A 19,597-nucleotide genomic window follows, 5' to 3' on the forward strand; every position below is an offset into this window, starting at 1 on the left:
CAAGGTAAAAAATGGGGAATGAAGTAAACCTGATGTAATTAGATGTAAGAGATCCTCTGCCTGAGACGGAGTGGCCGGCCAGTCGGTGTCTCCTAGGAATAAAAATACACTGAAAAATGAGCTTTAGAACACCAAGGGACACACATTGTTCTATAGATCATATGATGTAACAATTATTGGCAGAATTATCTGCGAGGATGTCCATGCTTAGCCTCAGGCTCACCCAAGGCCAGGTCCAGGCCGCAGTAAGAATGCCATTTACACATATTTAAGCTGATCACAGTTATCTCGATATCGATAATGAACAAGGAATGTGGTTGTCAAGTTACTTCATTCAGCACCTCTAGTGAGTAAGTCCACTGAAACTGTTGAACTGAGTCAGTGGCTAAGTCCTGCCCTAGTCTGCACGCTTGGCATTTTAGTATATGTACAATAGGAGAATACGCCTTGTGGACAGAAAGCAGCCTCAGCATTTTCCCAGGCAAGGTGCACATATCTTGAGGCTGATGGTGACTGGGACACATCTGGGACACCTCGCACAGGTCAGTGTCATGCTGGCCCTTGCTTTGGCACACCAGCTGGTTGAAAAGAAGTTCAAGTCTCTGGTCATTGTGGACACTATAGATGCACTAATTTCTTTCTTGATATCGTCAATTACAATATAACAACAGTGTAATGACCCAATAACAGTGTTCTGTTAAGGTCCTCATGTTTCATAGAACAAACAACTAAGAATGTAATCTATTAATTACACAGTCATTAGAAGTGGTGGTCTCAGCCAATGCCAGTATGTGATTGGGAGAAATCCCAGTGGGCCAGTAGAGTTTTGGGCTGGTTAATATGGGCAAATAAACCTGCCTTTACAAAAAATGCCTATGTATGGCTCACTCACCATTTTTCCCCACACATATAAACACAAGAAACACGCACTGAGAAACTGTAAATGCTAAAACCAAGTCTATATTTATGTAGTAATTTGGCAATGTAAATTGGCAGCCTGCCCTTCAAATGGGCCAGCTCCGTTTGTCAATTAATGACATTTGAGTGATTTAGCTTGTTCAACCCCTTAACATTCCAGGCTCATTACATACTAAAGCTTATTATTCAGTAACTACAGAGATGCCAATGTAAACTAATGGAGCTTTTCTTAGGTTATGGAAGTGTGTAATAAAGCTTTCATCTTGGTGAGGGGTACAATTTAGCACCAGTCAAGCGGCATGAATCTGATACAACAGGCAGTGTTTTACAGGTCTTTTTTTGCTTTTGCATCGCAGAACAACGAAGGCAACTTCATACATGAATCTTGTGCGGCTAAACAACAGCGACAACAGCAAAACAGCAAACGCAGCACAGAAAAGCAAGAATAAGAAAGCTGCTTGAGCAAAATGCAGTGAAATGCGCAATATTGTGCAGCATGTTAAATATACTGATAGTCGCATTAGCTTTAAGCACATTTAATAGCTTGGTTAATCTCTATTGTAAACAAATAAGATTTGGCCATTTTAGATTGACTGTCCAGCTGAAAATGACATTTTTCAGAGAAAAGTAGTTTGCTAAGCTAATTTGAACAGAATGGTTACATCGCGAATACCATTCTCTGCTAAGTCAGCTATTAGTAATAAATCAGTTATTTCAGAAAAATGACTGCATAGCTTCAGGAGAGCTGGTCTGCATCATCTAACTCCTGGTCTGAAACCCCATCCCACTCTCGCCCTGGTCTGAGGATCCTACTAGTCATCTATAAAAGTCATAAGGCATAGCATTTAGCATGATGGCACTATATGTTTTGCTTAAATGTTATGACTTGAAATGTGTTCCTGCATCACTGTACACAGTAAAGGCTAGTGCAAAACTTTTAATTATATTGACCTACAACAGTGATACGCAATCCAGTCTTCAAAGCCCCCCAGACCGTCCACACTATGTGTATAACAATTACTACTAAGAAACAGTGCTGAATGTGGACCAGTCATGTGACAGATATCCACATCAAGGCCCAAGAGCTGTGAATTAAGCGAGGAAAGACCTGATCTCCTTCAGTCATCATTAAACTAAGAAAGGAGCTATCAAGTCATTATATTATGTCATGTCAGCCACCTTAAAGCCAAATGTAAGTGACTCAACCTTTACAAACTGCCCTCAAATAGTTCTTCTCCCATTTCAAATCAATTAAAACGTGTATTTTAAAGGCACAGGCTTTGAACTGATGTGGCGAACATTGGATTTAATCAGAGCCAGAAGATGATTTCACACAACTGTCATGTATCAATGTATTTACTGGTTCATTAACTGTGATTAATAGTGACACAAAGCCACACTTGTGACAACTGTATGTAAGAAGGAACTGGACCATCGACAGATCAATTACCATTCCAGTCGTCCAGCTCTATACTGTCATCTCACCACTGTCTCAGTGAATTAACCTCGCCCTCCTCCTACTACCTCTCTCCCTCTTTCCCTCTCTCAATTTCACATCCCCCCCACCTCGCACACACTCTCCCCTCTCTTTGCCCCTATTGGTCAGATTCACTCCACCCCGCCAATAGCGTCTCAATGGGGGCTGCAGCAGGAGAGAGCTCCAGAGGCCTGGAAATGCTAGGGAGAAGCTTTTTTCCCCTCCCTACTTCTATTTTTGGCCAGAATTTCTTCATGCACAATCACATGGTTTGGTTTCTTTCGGATCAGTTCTGAAAAATTATTTTTACCTCATTTGCACAGAACAAGCCATTCTGGATTTTAAAACACACACAAAAAAAGAAATCACTGAAATGACACCAAGCAGTGCTGTGGTGACTGTTCTGTTACACAGTGTGTGACTGTGACTGGACCGAGGAACCCCACAGGGTCAGTCTCCAGAGCTCACCTCATATATTACACCTTTATGATGAGCCTTTTTCCTCATCAACTTTTTTTTCCTCATCAACTTCCTTTTTCATTTTGCAATTCAGAAAAATCCACTTAGACGTAGTGTTTAGAGTGCAGGCTGATCATGTGACTGTGAGAATCATCCTCCCCCTCCTGTCATAACATGTGAAACAATACAGTAAGCAACCCAAACACAGAGTGCAGCAGGGCAGCTCCAACAAACTGTGGAAAGCAGGTGTATCCTTCTGCCTGCGCCTCTGTTTTCCACAATAGCGCCGAGGAGACATGATATTGGCCAGGGTTCATCCAACGTCAGACCACTCGACATTTTCACTCTCGAATTTAAAAAACTGGCGCTTTTATCGGCCGTTTAAATCGTGACTCGCCCACATGCCTCGCGGCAGCGGCGGACGCTTTAGCCTACTTTTTGTGGCCCCACTTTCTCCACGTCAGCTCCATGTGAGGCTAAAACGTCGCCCAAACATGTCACAAGTGCCGAAATGTCACAAGTTTAGCAGCTGCAAAACGGCGTCGGGCAACTTTGTCCGCGACAGCTTCAGGTTTCCTGAGGTAAACTCTGCGTGCGACTGCTTCTCAGAGGACTGCGTGGACAAAAAAGCCGTGATAGGCTAACGGCCAGTGCCAGCGGGCATTAGCACAGCGAGCGGCCATCTGGCAGGCTAGCGAACTAGCAACAACCCCACCAGCTGCAGTCGCGAGAGAGAGGGAGAGAGAGAGAGAGGGAGAGAGAGAGGGAGAGAGAGAGAGAGAGAGAGGGAGAGAAAAAAAACGCCCTTACAAAGCAGGACATGCAAGCAGCTTCTGACGTCTGCGGCCACACTGCGCTACAAAGCGAGCTAACGCCGAGAGCGGAAACAATGAGCTGCGAGCCGTCCGAAACACCATGTTCCTAAAGACCCATGACTTTCTCCGGCAGCGGAGGCGACAAGAGAGCTGCTTTTCGTCCGATTTCGCGTCCGCGCTCAGTTTCGACGACCCTCGGCGCCGCGAAAATAAATAAAGGACTCATGCGGGCGCCGCTCGATACCCCGACATGGCGGCGAGGAAAAGAGGAGAGCTTTTTACTATTTTGGAAACGAGCGCGGACACCGAGGCGAGCGCGGTCTCCGACGGCGAAGAGTGTCCCCTAAACCTGTCCGTGGACGTGAAGTGGTTCGAGATCCCCTTCAGACGGCCCGAGTCGGACGAGGAGGAGGAGGAGGAGGAGGAAGAAGAAGACGAAGTAGTGCGGGAGGACGAGGGGGAGCCCGAGTTGAAGAGCGCGGCGGCGGCGGCGGCGGCGGAGGAGGAAGAGCCCGCGGACGCGGCGAGCTACATCGCGGGAGGCGGCTGCAACATTATTTTGGTGACGGGCAATGGAATCAAGCACGAGGAGTACGAAGAGGAGTCCTACTACGCGAGCTCCAATAACTGCTCGGACACCACTTCGACCGATTCAGACATTGATTTCTCCGATTTGGAGGAGGAGGAGCACGCGGGCTTGTTCAGCTCGTATGACGTTCTGGACGAGGAGTGCACTTCTCCGGACTTCTGGGGGGAGCCTGACCAGGTAATATCAATTGAGCCTTTCAGCGCTGACAGTGGCCCTCAGCACTCGCTAGGGGATGATGCTGACACTTTAGACTATTTCCGGTTGCTCTTCCCAGATTCATTGTTTGAACACATGGTAGAACAAACAAATAACTACGCCCTCTATCGGCAAAGGAGGAGCGGTAGGTCAGACCCCCACTGGCACCCGACTGACGTCAGGGAGATGAAGGCGTACGTTGGCCTCAACATCCTGATGGGGATCAATCAGCTTCCAGATTATGGCATGTACTGGGCCAGCGATATTTTTATAGGCAATGCCGGCTTTAAAAAAACAATGACCGCCAGGCGGTTTGAGAAACTGAACCAAAACCTGCACTTATGCGACCGCCTATCTGAGCCCTCGAAAGGTGAGCTTGGGTATGATGGCCTGTATAAAATCCGGCCCCTGCTGGACATGGTAGGGAACACTATGTGGGACGCTTGTTTGCCCAACCGGTGCTTGACTATTGACGAGTGTGCCATTGCCACTAAGGGCCGCTTCTCGCCAACACAGTACATGCCCTCCAAGCCTTTGCGGAAGGGTCTGAAGGTGTGGATGCTTTGTGACTCGCGCTCAGGCTACTGCCATCGCACCCGACTACACGTGGGCAAGCCGGGCGACGACGCAGCTGTCGCTGCACTGGGCCACCGAGTGGTCATGTCCCTGGTCAGGGGTCTGGAGGGTCGGCATCATCACCTCTTCATGGACAGCTTCTTCACCTCAGTGCCCCTTCTGCAGCGCCTCATGCAGGATGGACTTTACGCCTGCGGCCCCACCAACCCATACCGCCGTGGCTACCCTGACGCCCTCAGGCCCCGCAGTGTTGGCAAGCTGGAGCCAGGTGAGTTCTACCAGTGCCAGCGTGGCAACCTGGTGGCCACCATCACCAAGGACGCCAAGGTAGTCAGCTGTTTGTCATCCAACTCTGCGCCTGGTATTGTGGGCATTGGGCCTGGCAACAAGCGGGACGGAGACACGAGTGATGGGGATGGCAGTACTCTGTCGGCCCTCGGCATCCCTCGCCCGCTCCCGCTGCTTCTATACCAGGAGAACATGCGCGGTGTGGACCTGTGTGACCAGCTGAGGGAGTGCTACCAGGTGGGCCGACCATGCAAAAAGTGGTGGCGCTACTTCCTGTGGTTCTATGTCAACCTGTGCATCGTCAATGCCTACATCATTCTGCGTGAGAGCCGTGGTGGGGTGCCGCCTGCTGGCTTTAATGGCAAGGAGTTCACGCAGCGCCATTTCCGTGTGCGTCTGGCGCAGCAGCTAATTGGGGACTATCAGGGTGCCCGGGGCATGGAGCGGGCTGCCCGCAAACGCCACGCTGACTCACCCCTGGAGTATGGCCACCGGCTGGAGCGCATGTCAGAACGCTCACGCCGCTGCCGGAACTGCACTAACAAAGGCCTGAGGCACGAGAGCGTGTTTGGCTGCAAGATCTGTAATGTACACCTGTGCCGGGGAGGGTGTTTCAGTGAATTCCATAAATAAGCCTTCCTTCCTTTTTTTGTTTGGTTTGTTTTGTTTTGTTTTGTTTTGTTTTTTTTCTACTGTTTACGTTGATGTTTCTGTTCTCAATTGGTTATGCGACACATTGGATACTGAGGATCTGTTATCCAAAGTTAATCGTTGCAAGTACTGTAATCATCCTCGTAGTCTGATTTGATTAGTAGTTGTAGTTGTAATGTCATAGTTGTAGTAATGCACGGATTTACAAGTTAAAGAATCAGCAATTATACATTTGCATTAGTATAGAATGTTTTGTCTAATTGCCTTTCATATTGCCAACAAAAGGCCTTGTGTCACTTTTTATAATCAGGAACTGAGATGCATTTTATTGACAAATAGAAAACCAATAGAAAACTTTTCGGCACTTACATTGATAACAATAGCAGTGGCGTAAGTTTTTTTTTTTTTTTTTCTGTGAGAAGTTCTTATGCTTTTCCAAAATAAATACTTAAAGAAGAAAACCCCTTTTATCTGGAATCAGTTGATTTTATATATAGTCATAAGTATTAAGTGGTATCACATTTGCAAGAAGTCTCAGACGTGGTCCAGGCTGTCAAGGGGACACAGCTTGTAGCAATTACAAGGCTGAAAAGGGCTCTCTGGTCTCGGTGGATGGACAGATTGTAACCTTTTTAAACGCACTCCAGCCACCGCGGCAAGACCATCTGTGTAATCTTAATATGAGTACAGTGTCTTTGAATGAGCCACTCTGATGCAGAGAGCCACTAAAGAGAGCTCTTGACAAACTCCTTCAGTTTAATGTGCTTGTTGAACGTGTTTCATTATATGGCTAAAGCATTTAATAGAGCTGTGCTTCATTTGTAAGCCAGAGATTGCTGTGTACGGACACGGGAAATGGATACGTTTAATTGAGAGTGTTACTGATTTCACTCATTTGGACTGCAGCAGGCAAGTGAGACTAGGAACCCTGGCTGCTGTTATAGGAGACCCAACAGCTCATGACACCAGTGATTTGTACCTGGTTTCACAGGAACAGCCAGGGGAGCTGTCTGGCAAAGTAAATGAAGGGATAATAAATTTTATCTGGATGTAGCTGTAACACTATAATGAGGTCTACATGTACTTTACTTTGCTGTGTAGCTCATGTAGGCTGATTTGGAAATTCACACTGGTGCTCGATTCCACAGCTCATTCTGAGGACAAAGCCGTGGAAAAAATGAATAAAACATTTGAAAATGTAATTTTCCTCAACCACAAACAGGATGAAGAGGGGCGGTGTGGAGGGGAGAGCAGGGGGGCATCCACCTAAGCTAACTCGCCTCGCACACAGACGGCCAAGAACATCCTACGGCGAGAATGGGTTTTATTTATTTCTTTATTTTCGACCAACTACACGGAACTGCTCCGGGTACCGGAGGGCCGGCGTGTAGGTCAAGTAGCCTCAGCCCTGTTTCCGTTGAGTCACCGCGCTGAGGCACCTCTTCAGAGCCGCGGCTCTCCGGGCTGGGCGGCAGCTCCTCTGCCCTGCAGCCCTGCGGCTCTGCGGCTCTGCGGCCGAGCTGCGCTGGACGCTCCTGCTGCCGTTCCTGAGCGGGGGGCGGGGTGGAGTCCCGCGGGGAGTCGCCATAGCAACCCCAACCAACGAAGGCGGGGAGTTGCCAGCGGGCTCGAGCGGTTGTCATGGGTAACTCGCGGGCCGGGAGACGGACGAAGCCACGCCCCCATCTCCCCTCCCCCACGTTCCAAAACCAGTCTGTGAGGAAGGACAGTCGGCGGCTGAGCGCTGGTCTCAGATCTACACGCCCTGCTCTGTGCGTGTAGAGATGGGGTGGGGGGTCTGGGGGGGTCATACATTTAACATTTTATAATCAGGCTTTACTGACCAAGTATGTTTGGCATCTTCAATCATGCACACTTCAAAAGATGGTTCTTTTTATAGGTTCTTTACTAAAGGCAGTGGTTCTGTTTAGAACCACAAGTTCTATATAAAACCTGGTTTTTTTCATGGCAGCCTCCATCAGATTGATGGAGAGTGTTGTATAAGGTTCCGTATAGCACCTTTTTGAAAATAGTTCTGTATGGCACTTAAAAAGGTTCTACTGCGTCAAGCTTGTGGCAATAGAAGCCTTTTTGGTGCTATATAGAACCATTTTTGAAAAAGTTTTAATGTAGAATGCATGGATGGTTCTATATAGGACTCATGGTTCTAAATAGACCCAGTACCTTTACCAAAGAACCCATTAAGAACCACCTTTTTTTAAGTGTGTAGTTTGTGTGTATAGTTGTAAATTTGTCCTTCGTAACACATATAGTATCCATAATAACTTCATAATTCAGAGGATTCAGCGATGTTCAGAGGAGCAGTGTCCACCCAGCTGAAAAAAAACAGCACAGACCAGCATACATTCTATTCTGGTCTAAGATGGTCAGGCTAGTCTGGTCCTGGTCTGGTGCTGGTTGGTTTTGCTGGCGATCGGCCTAGTAACTTGCATTACTTCTGACATCCAGAAGAGAGAAGAAGCATTTCAAAATGCAAAGACCCATTTAAGCAAAAGGTGCGGACTATAGAGAAAACTTAAGAAAACACAATGACAAGGGGGTTCATGTCAATACAAAAAATTTAACAATTGCATACGCAGTAAAGTTCTCTCTTTTAAGCATTTAAAAATTAACAGTTGTACCGCTATAGAAATGAAGGCACAAGTATTAAACTGTAAACAAAATTACATTAAAACCAATGCAACTGCATCATCCCACAGTTCCACTAAAACAGCAGCAAATCCAAACAGTTAGTACTGTAGCGATTAATAATAAATAATGGATAGGGCATAGGGAATAAATGGATAGGTTATGGGTTTAAGCCCATGGAGAACATCCAAGTGGTCTTCTATTGGAAACTGTAGTTCCTGATGGTGTTACATGAGTACATGTTTAGAAGAACCAGAGGAACTGAAGAAAGTAGGAACAGTTAAAATATTTTTGGCCTTTCACAGTATAACAAGTAGTTGACTACGCAAGCAGTCAAAAATCTGGAGTCACTTTTAGGCAGTAAAGATTGTCCATTTTAAAGTGGTCTCTTATGAAAAGTGTTCCTCTTTAGTTTTCCTTGAATCTGTGTACAGTACTGTAATCAGCAGAGCTATCCCACCCTGCCTGGCTGCTGGTCCAAGAATCAAATCCAATGTGCACATCAACAGGTGCTGCAGCGCTGGTTTCTTTCTGGGGAAGAAGCACCACTGGCACTTTGACTTCTGGATTAGAAGCAAATTTCACATCCAGATAGACCTGAAAGAAAACACACAGAGGCATGATTAGAAAAGAAGACTACCTTACAAAAGACTTTGGCAAGATATTTACAGATATTTATTTGTATTTAAATAGAAAATGTTTTAATTAGAACTGTGATGAACCATAGAGTGTTTAATTAAAACTAGCGTCAGAAAGAGAATAGCTCTTGTCAGGTTGTCAAGTATTCCCTCTTGCCCTGCAGATTCTTCAAAACAACAGAATAACAATTTACCCTTTTCAGCCCATTTTATTTTCTACTTATTGTGAAAAATATACACCACTTAGTACACAAACTTTGGTTATTATATAACCAATGTATATATATATACACTGCTCAAAAAAATAAAGGGAACACTTAAACAACACAACATAACTCCAAGTAAATCAAACTGTCCACCTAGGAAGCAACACTGATTTCAATTTCACAGCTGTTGTGCAAATGGAAAAGACAACAGGTGGAAATTATTGGCAATTAGCAAGACACACTCAATAAAGGAGTGTTTCTGCAGGTGGGGACCACAGACCACTTCTCAGTACCTTTCTGCTTTCTGGCTGATGTTTTGGACACTTTTGAATGTCGGTGGTGCTTTCACACTCATGGTAGCATGAGATGGACTCTACAACCCACACAAGTGGCTCAGGTACTGCAGCTCATCTAGGATGGCACATCAATGCGAGCTGTGGCAAGAAGGTTTGCTGTGTCTGTCAGCGTAGTGTCCAGAGGCTGGAGGCGCTACCAGGAGACAGGCCAGTACACCAGGAGATGTGGAGGAGGCCGTAGGAGGGCAACAACCCAGCAGCAGGACCGCTACCTCTGCCTTTGTGCAAGGAGGAACAGGAGGAGCACTGCCAGAGCCCTGCAAAATGACCTCCAGCAGGCCACAAATGTGCATATGTCTGCACAAATGGTTAGAAACCAATTCCATAAGGATGGTATGAGGGCCCGACGTCCACAGATGGGGGTTGTGCTCACAGCCCAACACCGTGCAGGATGCTTGGCATTTGCCAGAGAACACCAGGATTGGCAAATTCTCCACTGGCGCCCGGTGCTCTTCACAGATGAAAGCAGGTTCACACTGAGCACATGTGACAGACGTGACAGATTCTGGAGATGCCGTGGAGAGCGATCTGCTGCCTGCAACATCCTTCAGCATGACCGGTTTGGCAGTGGGTCAGTAATGGTGTGGGGTGGCAATTCTTTGGAGGGCCACACAGCCCTCCATGTGCTCGCCAGAGGTAGCCTGACGGCCATTAGGTAACGAGATGAGATCCTCAGACCCCTTGTGAGACCATATGCTGGTGCGGTTGGCCCTGGGTTCCTCCTAATGCAGGACAATGCTAGACCTCATGTGGCTGGAGTGTGTCAGCAGTTCCTGCAAGATGAAGGCGTTGAAGCTATGGACTGGCCCACCTGTTCCCCAGACCTGAATCCGATTGAGCACATCTGGGACATCATGTCTCGCTCCATCCACCAACGCCACGTTGCACCACAGACTGTCCAGGAGTTGGCGGATGCTTTAGTCCAGGTCTGGCAGGAGATCCCTCAGGAGACCATCCGCCACCTCATCAGGAGCACGCCCAGGCATTGTAGGGAGGTCATACAGGCACGTGGAGGCCACACACAATACTGAGCCTCATTTTGACTTGTTTTAAGGACATTACATCAAAGTTGGATCAGCCTGTTGTGTGCTTTTCCACTTTAATTTTGTGTGTGACTCCAAATCCAGGCCTCCATTGGTTAATAAATTTGATTTCCATTGATGATTTTTGTGTGATTTTGTTGGCAGCACATTCAACTTTGTACAGAACAAAGTATTCAATAGAATATTTCATTCATTCAGATCTAGGATGTGTTATTTGAGTGTTCCCTTTATTTTTTTGAGCAATATATATATATATATATATATATATATATATATATATATATATATATATGGCATCTAACTGGTCTAATATAGTGAGATATTATCAAAATTGAACATGCAAGCTATTTTTGTAAATAATCAACATGTAACACAACAGTAAAATCCCAAAATTGTAAACTAGTACATACTGAACATTTTGAGGAAAGTAACTTGAAAACCATATTTATTTTCATGACTATTACATCATCTTAGAGACTCCCTGAAATTTGATGCGATTGGCCACGATTGGCCAAACATACAGTACTTTCAGTCTTAGTTGTCAACACTGACCATTGACGTTGTCTTGTGATTCTGTAGTTGGTGTCACTCTCATATTAGCAACTCTGGGTCTAAAGGGGTAAGACCACTTAAAATCATTGCATCATTTTTTTCAGAGTCTGCTTGGTTTCAAAAGCAAAAATGGGTATTTTCAGATGTACCAGTCCACAACAGACAACAGTAACCTTACCATTTAGCTCTGAATTCAGAACTACTCATAATATTAGTAAAAGCAGGCAGTTCTCACATTTGTGATTCTAATTTTATGTGCTGCTTTTAACATGAGTATAGTTACATATTACAAACATCTGTAAGATTAAAATCCTGAGATATTCAACAGAGACCGAGCTATGTATCAGATTATGAATTTATGTAATCTTAGATAAAGGGAAGCCTCCCCCATAGGAAAAGGCTCAAAAGGGCTGAATCATACTTTGTGTTTACTGCTGCCATTAATCTAAACTAGTTTTCTGGACTTTTTTGTACCTTTTACATAAACAATTTCTATGTAGGGTTAAGAATATGAACAGAAATGAATTTGATCTACAATTTGAACGTGAGAGAGACATGCACAAAACAATCACACAAGTGGAAATGGAAATATGCCAGACTGGACAGGGCCTGCTGTGCCAGAGATGAAGTAACAGGGTCACAATTATTATTATTATTATTATTATTATTATTATTGCTGACAAAAAGAAATATACTCTAATGGCTTTTTCACATGCCTGCCTGCTTTTGGTTCTTAAAAAATGAGAATAACCTTCCTAGTGCTGGTAGTATTGTGTTTATTGAGAGAGGCCTAGCTAATGAATAGAATTGGACATAACTATATTAGAGAGAAAAGTGGGGGAAAATGCCAAAACACTGTAGCTCACCTTAAGCCTGTATTCCACTTTAAGTACTCTGCAGTTGAGGATGGAAACACAGGTGTCTTCTGGAATGATCAACACTTTCGTCACAGTCGTCTTGGCTGATGGTTCAATGGCGTCACCTTTGTATTTCAGTAGTTTTTTGGTGGCAAGTTTCCTTTTTTTCAATGCAAAAAAGCTTTGCTTTTGGTAGAAGCAGAACTTCGGTTTGACTCTTTGAGAGGAGTTGTTCTCGATATATATCTGCACCTTTAGCCCCTCCCCTAAGAAGAAATGACAAAGATGTTAACTGCATGTATACTCACCTAACACTTTATTAGGAATATATTCACACCTATTCATTCATGCAATTGTTTAATCAGCCAATTGCGTGGCAGCAGTGCATAAACTCACATAGATACGGGTCAGCTTCAGGTAACCATCAGAATGGGGAAATATGTGATTTCAGTGATTTGGCAATCACATGATAGTTGGTGCCCGACAGGCTGGTTTAGGCATTTTTATAACTGCTGTTCTCCTCAGATTTTCACACCCAGCAGTCTCTAGAGTTTTCTCAGAGTTGCGCATTAAAGAAAAAACCTCAACGAAGAATGGCCAGACTGGTTCAAGCTGGCAGAAAGGCTATGGTAACTCAGACAACTTCTCTATATAATTGTGGTGAGCAGAAAAGCATGGCACGACACACCACATGCACTACATATCAAACATTGAGGTGAATGGGCTACAACAGCAAAAAGAACATGCTGGGTTCTACTTCTGTCAGCCAAAAACGGCAACCTATGGCTGCCTTGAGCACAGGTTCACCAAACCTAGACAGCTACAGATTGGAAAAATGTTGCCTGGTCTGGTGAATCTCAATTTCTGCTCAGACACACAGACAGTGGGTTCAGAATTGGGCACCAAGAGCATGAATCTATGGACCCAATCTGCCTTTTATCAACAGTCCAGGCTGGTGGAGGTGGTGTAATGTTGTGGGGAATGTTTTCTTGCCAGATTTTGATCCCATTAATACCAATTGATCATTACTTGAATGCCACAGCCTACTTGGATATTATTGCTGACGATGTTCATCCACTCATAGCCACAATTTACCCATCTTCTAATGGCTAATAGCGCATAATGCACCACGTCACAAACCAAAAGTTATCTCAAACTGTTTTCATGAACATGACAATGAGCTCAGTGCGCTTCCCAGTCACCGGATCACATCATGCATCAATCATGCTAATATGGACCAGAATCTCAAAGGAATGTTTCCAACATCTTGTAAAATCCATGTCAAAAAGAACTGAGGCTGTTTTGAGAGCAAATGGAAGCATTCCCCTGTATTAGCTTAGTGTTCCTAATAAAGTGCTCAGTGAGCGTAGGTGAGTGCCTCATAGATGAGAGATCTTCATTCATTCATTCATTCTCCTTCACTGTCCACCGTTACAGATTTGAAGTCACTAACACCTGAAAACAACATCATCAGAACAGGAACACGCAGCTTATAAAGTGACAGGAAAAAAATGTATCCCTAGCAACATTGCATTTATCTACCTTAGATCAACTGAAAACAGTGATTAGCATCTGTAGCTAATTCCAGAATTAGTCTATATATGTAAATATGAAGCCACTAGCATGAGAATATATTGATGCTGTCAATCAAAAAATTTCAGTGTAGATTAATTCAATGTTGTAAATGTTATTTTGAACCATATTCACAAATCTATTGGGCAGCTGCTGTTTTCAGATTAAGTAAAAAAAAGGTTACAAGTTTGTGGTAAATAGTTAAACAGACAGTTCTATGCAGTCATTTCTGCTAGAACCTTAATCATTTGTAGAATCACTGTAGTTATGTTGATCTCACATGTTGTAGAACAAAACATCATTTGTGTGAATAGTGACATCATGCTTTACTGGAAGTGTTGCAATAACTATATGCTGTAGTGTTGCATGCAAAAGTTTAGAGACCCTTGGACTAATTACACATATTGCACAATTACTGTGTATTTAGTAATGGTAACATATTAGGAAAAAAAATACAGCATAAAATGCAGCCTATGCAAAGATTATGTATTTTATATTTTCTCCAGTATGCTAAACTAATAAATAGCGCAGTAAAATTCACGAGTGTTCTTCTGTAGATGATGGGCACTATGAAAATCAACAAAACATGTCATTTGACCAGCCATGTTCAAACTTTTCCATGTGACTGTACGTCGGTGACACTTTACCTAAACGGTAACCCATCCTCTCTGTGTGAATGTTCATGGCCACATTCCCAGATGAGAAGAATTTCATGTCCTTCTCTGTATTCCCACACTGAGGCATCTAAATAACAACGGACAACAAGAACCAATAAATGCACTTAGCAAATCTACAAGTCTGCTATGTCATTTAGCTATTACGTTATGATGTGCCTACTGTCAAGTCAGGCATAGACAAGTCTCCCTGGGGAACATAGTTGAACTGAATCTTGGCTTTGCGGGATATCTGCATTGACCTGCACAGCTTAGCTTCCAAAAAGTAATCAACTTTTCCATGGCGGCCTTTGAATGATGCAGGCATGTCTCTGTACACAAAAAAGAAGATTAAATTAGTACTGTGTAAACCTAAGAGTCTTTCAAATTAAGAGATTAAAGTGGTTCTTTCAAAATGTATTATTATATAATAAATTTATTATAATTCATGTGAACAAAGTTATTCTGATTGGTTTAATGTGGAATGCTTCATTGTAGAGAAACTTACAGACTCAGATTTTTTATAGTGGTGGTGACAGGAACCAGGAGCCACAATATCTGAGACAGAGCATTTTTATTTACTATCCAAAAACACCCATAAACCTACACACATCTTCTAAGTTGCAGACAGCAAAATATGGAGTTTATTATATTGAGTTGCCTCGCAAATGTTTTGCATTCCCTCACAAAATATATGCTTGTCAGACAGCAAGCAAACGTAGGACTAGAGGTGTCTAACGACATTACCTACATTAGAGCTTTGCTTTTTGCACAGCTAACATTAAAAGCTGTTTTCCCAGTTTCGCCCATCTGTAGCTTTTACTGCACGAGGACATGCAATCTCCGTTTCAGTTTGCGCTCACTAATAGCATAATCATGTTTGATTTTGAGAAATGACGCTATGTCTTTATATTTCAATCCAAGATCAACATAAAATTTAGCTGCTCCATGTCTCCAAGTGTTTAAGCAAAGCACAGCTTTTGCAAGCGAATACAAACCATTTCCATCATAATGCAAAACATTTGCGAGGGAACACAATGTCATTAACTTTTCAACATTTTTTTTTTACCACAGCCCCTTTAGATGATGGTAAATCTAAAAAAAATATCTTTTTTGTTGGGGACTGTTTTACCTTACTTGTACCTCTCCACCACGAAGGGAGTTATAAATATATATTTTAGGCCATACTTATCCCAAAACTATTGCAAAGCAATGGACATTGTATTCACCACATCAGGCATTGTATTCACCACCTTTACGTGTAATAATGTTTTGTGAGGGCCCTTTTAAAGGCATTAAACTCTTCAGACGTCTGGTTCCTATCATCATCACTGTGAGCAATCTTGATTCCATGTTTCTCTGAAATGAAGCATTTTACACCAAAGCATGACTTTGTTTACATCTCAACTATTGATCTATGTAGAAATTCAGAAAAATCAGTGGAATTCCTCTTTAAAATAAAAGTCTAAAATAACCATGCAAATTTATACGTACACAAAGGGAATCTGAAAAGTGAAAGGGTAGACATGCATTCCAGGGGCAACAAACTTTGAGTCTAAAAAGAAGAAGAGTTGTCTCATTATCACTCAGTGTTGAGTGATATATTAGTAGTATAAGTGACAAGGAGTAAAAACCAAACATTTGAAACACTTTAAACACTTACAAGACTGTCCAGCCTCATTTGTTAGCAATGAGGAGCCATCTTGACCTGCAAATAAAGACACGTCATTAAATGAAATAAATAAAAATAAGACAATTCTGAACAAAAATCTGCAGGTTGAGATAGGCGTGCACCTTCCAAACTCAACTGTGATGTTTTTGCTTTTATCCCAAATCAAGCAGAATTGTCAGTCCTGACTGCACCCACGTACACGCATTCGCTGGTGACCTCAGTGTAAGTGAAATTATGATACTGTTGCAGTTATTATCTCAAAAATGGTAACTTTTTAGAGGAGAAGGAAAAAATTATGATGTTAATGAAAAGATTTGTTTCCAAGTAATTTTACTTGGACTATTTCTGTTGGTCTGTTGATCATTAGATTTTAGCACAATGCAAAGAGTAACATTAGCTCAGACTGCGCAAAAATCTGTCTGTCTGTCTACCAAAACATCAAAATGCATACATGACATTCTTTGTACATTTTTTAGCCGCCTTTTATCTTGTTCTTCAGTGGTCAGGGCCCCCACAGGACCACCACAGAGCAAGTGCTGATACAATTACTGCATTTAATGCCAGTACCAGTGCCAACAGTGATACAGTATCAGCATCATTTTAACCAAGTTCCATAGTATTTACTACTTCTTGCTACATAAAAGGATGAGTTTTATCTTATTGTTACCAATAAGACAACACAGCACAGTGAAAACATTAGCTTTGTGATGTGCTGCACTGACACAGTATAAGGCACACCAAGCATGCATACTCTACATTTTCTGCGGCATTTTTTATGTTAATCAAAAATAAACCATGAATTGTTTACATATGTATGGATGTTTAAAAATGAGCCATTTTTGTTAGTTAGGCTTACATGGTATCATAGTACAATAAGCATGCTGTGTGTGTTGACCTCAAATGAACCCAGAATGCTTCTTCCTTTTAGTGTCAACACTGATCCATTTTCATTGCAAACTTGACTAAAGATCACTGAACACCTTTGCTTTGTATCCATTTAAGTTACTGACAAAATCCACACCTATATTTTGTTATCACTGTCATCATTATATTTTGTTTCACTGAAGCCAACTTTACATATTATTGACTAGATATAAGATGAGTGACCTCACATAGTCTAGCCTGTAAACTGTGGCACGCTAAACAGAAACCTAACCCAGTAATTAAAAGAAGTTTGGATTTTCACACAACATAAAGAGCAGTTGCTGTGCTGAAATGATGGAGAAAAATAAGAAAAGAACAATTACAAAATACAATGTTTACATTTGTTTTTGTTTTTTGGGACAGCACTAATATTTTATTTAATATGCTAAATGTACAACCTGCTTTATATATGCTTTATATATCTTTACATGTCTTATTAATATTTATGTATCCTATTATTCAATATGAGTGTAGGTGGGCTTGAAAGGTTGCTTTTAAACAAAGTATTGAACTTATTTGCTCCCACATGTCGCGACTTCACTGGTTTGAAAGTTAAAATTATGAAGGATGCAAGGACCTCAACATGATCTGGACACGCAGTGTCTGAGGTCAGGTGCTGTCTCTGTCTCTAGCCCAGCATTGCACTCTTGTTTCTCTTCAAATCACATAAATCTTTCACCTTCTACTGACGATTTCCACGGAGAGGAACATTATGAGCATAAGTCAACTGTGGCCCTACTAATCAGGTTTTAATATTACCGTTAAAAGCAGATTAATGAAAGTGTAACATAAAGCTTACAGAGGAGCATTAACATGCAGATGTTATCAGTGTTTACCACATGATATAAGCTTAAACTTATCAAACTTGTCCAACTCCCAGGACCAGAATGCTTTATCTTAAATACTGATTAAGAAACTGGGCGTACTCAGACCTCAAACTAGGCCTCAGACTAACTCTTTATGATATAGTTACATAAGTTTCCAACCCCTTGTGACCAGGTGTGTCACCGCCCACAATGTGTGTCTTAAAATGATATTTTAAGTTATTTTTTTAGCTTCTACATCGACTACAGATCCACATCTCGCATTATATATGACTATTATGATGCTCTGTTAACTCGGTTTGAATGTTAAATGTTGGAAGGAAACATGTTTGTCTCAGGTCAAGCACTGAAGTCGCTTATCAAACATCACTGCACTCTGTGTGCCTTTATATCTTTGAAGAGGAACATTATAGGTTCTCAGAGAAGAGGAACATTATAGGTTCTCAGAGAAGAGGAAAGGTTCTCAACCATTTGTGTGGTCCTCCTATTTACACTTTCTGATGTTAAAATCATGATTTCAGACGGTACACACTGCTAATCAGTTTGGTCGTGTGCCTCGTGCTTTAAACCTCATAAAATAGAAGCACTGCTGTATCGAAATGTATAAATCTGCGTTTTTAAAACAGAGAAATATTTTAATACTTCAGCTTATTGGAGGAAAACAGAGCTGTTTGCCAAATCTCAGTGCTAAGCGAGGCTGTGTGGCTTCCTTATTCGTCCGCTTCTTTTTCGAATTTTTCCGGTCCTCCTTAAATGCCACAGGAACTCCATTCGGTCGCCTCAGGCTTTACGTAACCGCAGCTCTATTTAAGGTGGAACGGGAAAACCTTGACTACGGAGCCAACTTGAGCTTTTCAGTTCTGAGCAGTTTGGCGATGCGAAAGAGTTTAAACCAGGGCACCTTTTGACGAAAAACACCGAACTGGAGCTCCTTCCTTTCGTTTCGAAGTTAAGCTGCCTCAGAAACAGCAGAGTTTCAGTACGTTTACTAAAATGCTGGGACGTTTGAAAACTACAGCTGAAGTGAGATTAAAAGAGATTACCTTTATTCTTCTCCTCTCGAACGAAGTACTGCACTGATTTGAAGACGGTTTCTTTATCGTGGTAGACCACCGTGCTGTATTTCCCGTAATGTTCAGACCACAACACAGACGCTTTCCCTTTGGCTTTGAGGGAGAAACACTGGATACGAGTTTCCCTCGACACTTCCAGAGTAACTCGGCCTGACAGACAGTCTCCGTTGGTAAACGTATTGCTGGCGTTTACCGGATCAAGAGCTATGGACAGTTTCTTCACGACGAACGCCATCGTTATCAGGCCGACTAGTTACAGGTGGAGTAGGTTTTAGTGTAATACCCTCACTCAAGCCGAGGACTCGTATTTATCCCACCACCTGAATTCCGGAAAGCCCCGCCCCCTGCGTTACTCGATTGGTGGGATCCCGTCTCGTGCAGTGTGATTCGCTTGCTTTGACTAGTTCATACTCAGTGATGTGTGAAGTGTCAGTGCGAATACAGGTGGGAAAAATAGCGCGCAGGACAGGCGTCGCCTGGCCTGGTGTTTCTTACCTGCCGGATAGAATAGAATAGAATTGTGAACCACGCAGCTGTACGAGGGTTGGGATGTGATGGAATGCCAGTATTGAAAATACGTATTCAGATCACAGAAATGCAGTATCTGTGT

At 42.9% G+C, this 19,597-nt stretch overlaps 1 protein-coding gene across 1 annotated transcript; it reads right to left on the reverse strand.

Moving 5' to 3' along the window:
• Positions 1-8,529: 8,529 nt before the first annotated feature.
• LOC108426232 (arrestin domain-containing protein 3-like) lies at positions 8,530-19,314 on the reverse strand. The gene is made up of 7 exons (XM_017695573.2): positions 18,958-19,314; positions 16,158-16,202; positions 15,989-16,049; positions 14,679-14,826; positions 14,489-14,585; positions 12,279-12,535; positions 8,530-9,214 (listed from the first exon to the last, which is right to left on the reverse strand). Exons 1-7 carry the CDS (start codon positions 19,220-19,222, stop codon positions 9,026-9,028), a joined length of 1,062 nt encoding a protein of 353 aa, XP_017551062.1. The 5' UTR covers positions 19,223-19,314; the 3' UTR covers positions 8,530-9,025.
• Positions 19,315-19,597: the final 283 nt, after the last annotated feature.

The sequence above is a fragment of the Pygocentrus nattereri genome, chromosome 20 (assembly GCF_015220715.1).
Source record: "Pygocentrus nattereri isolate fPygNat1 chromosome 20, fPygNat1.pri, whole genome shotgun sequence".
Taxonomy (NCBI): domain Eukaryota; kingdom Metazoa; phylum Chordata; class Actinopteri; order Characiformes; family Serrasalmidae; genus Pygocentrus; species Pygocentrus nattereri.

Excerpts from the sequence above, each read along its gene's own strand:
- LOC108426232 (XM_017695573.2), bottom strand. The coding sequence starts at position 19,222 with ATGGCGTTCGTCGTGAAGAAACTGTCCATAGCTCTTGATCCGGTAAAC. Across the intron at positions 14,827-15,988 it reads ACTTTTCAGATTCCCTTTGT|AGACATGCCTGCATCATTCA; the intron begins GTACGTATAAAT and ends TTTTGTGTACAG. Across the intron at positions 12,536-14,488 it reads GAGGATGGGTTACCGTTTAG|GGGAGGGGCTAAAGGTGCAG; the intron begins GTAAAGTGTCAC and ends ATTTCTTCTTAG.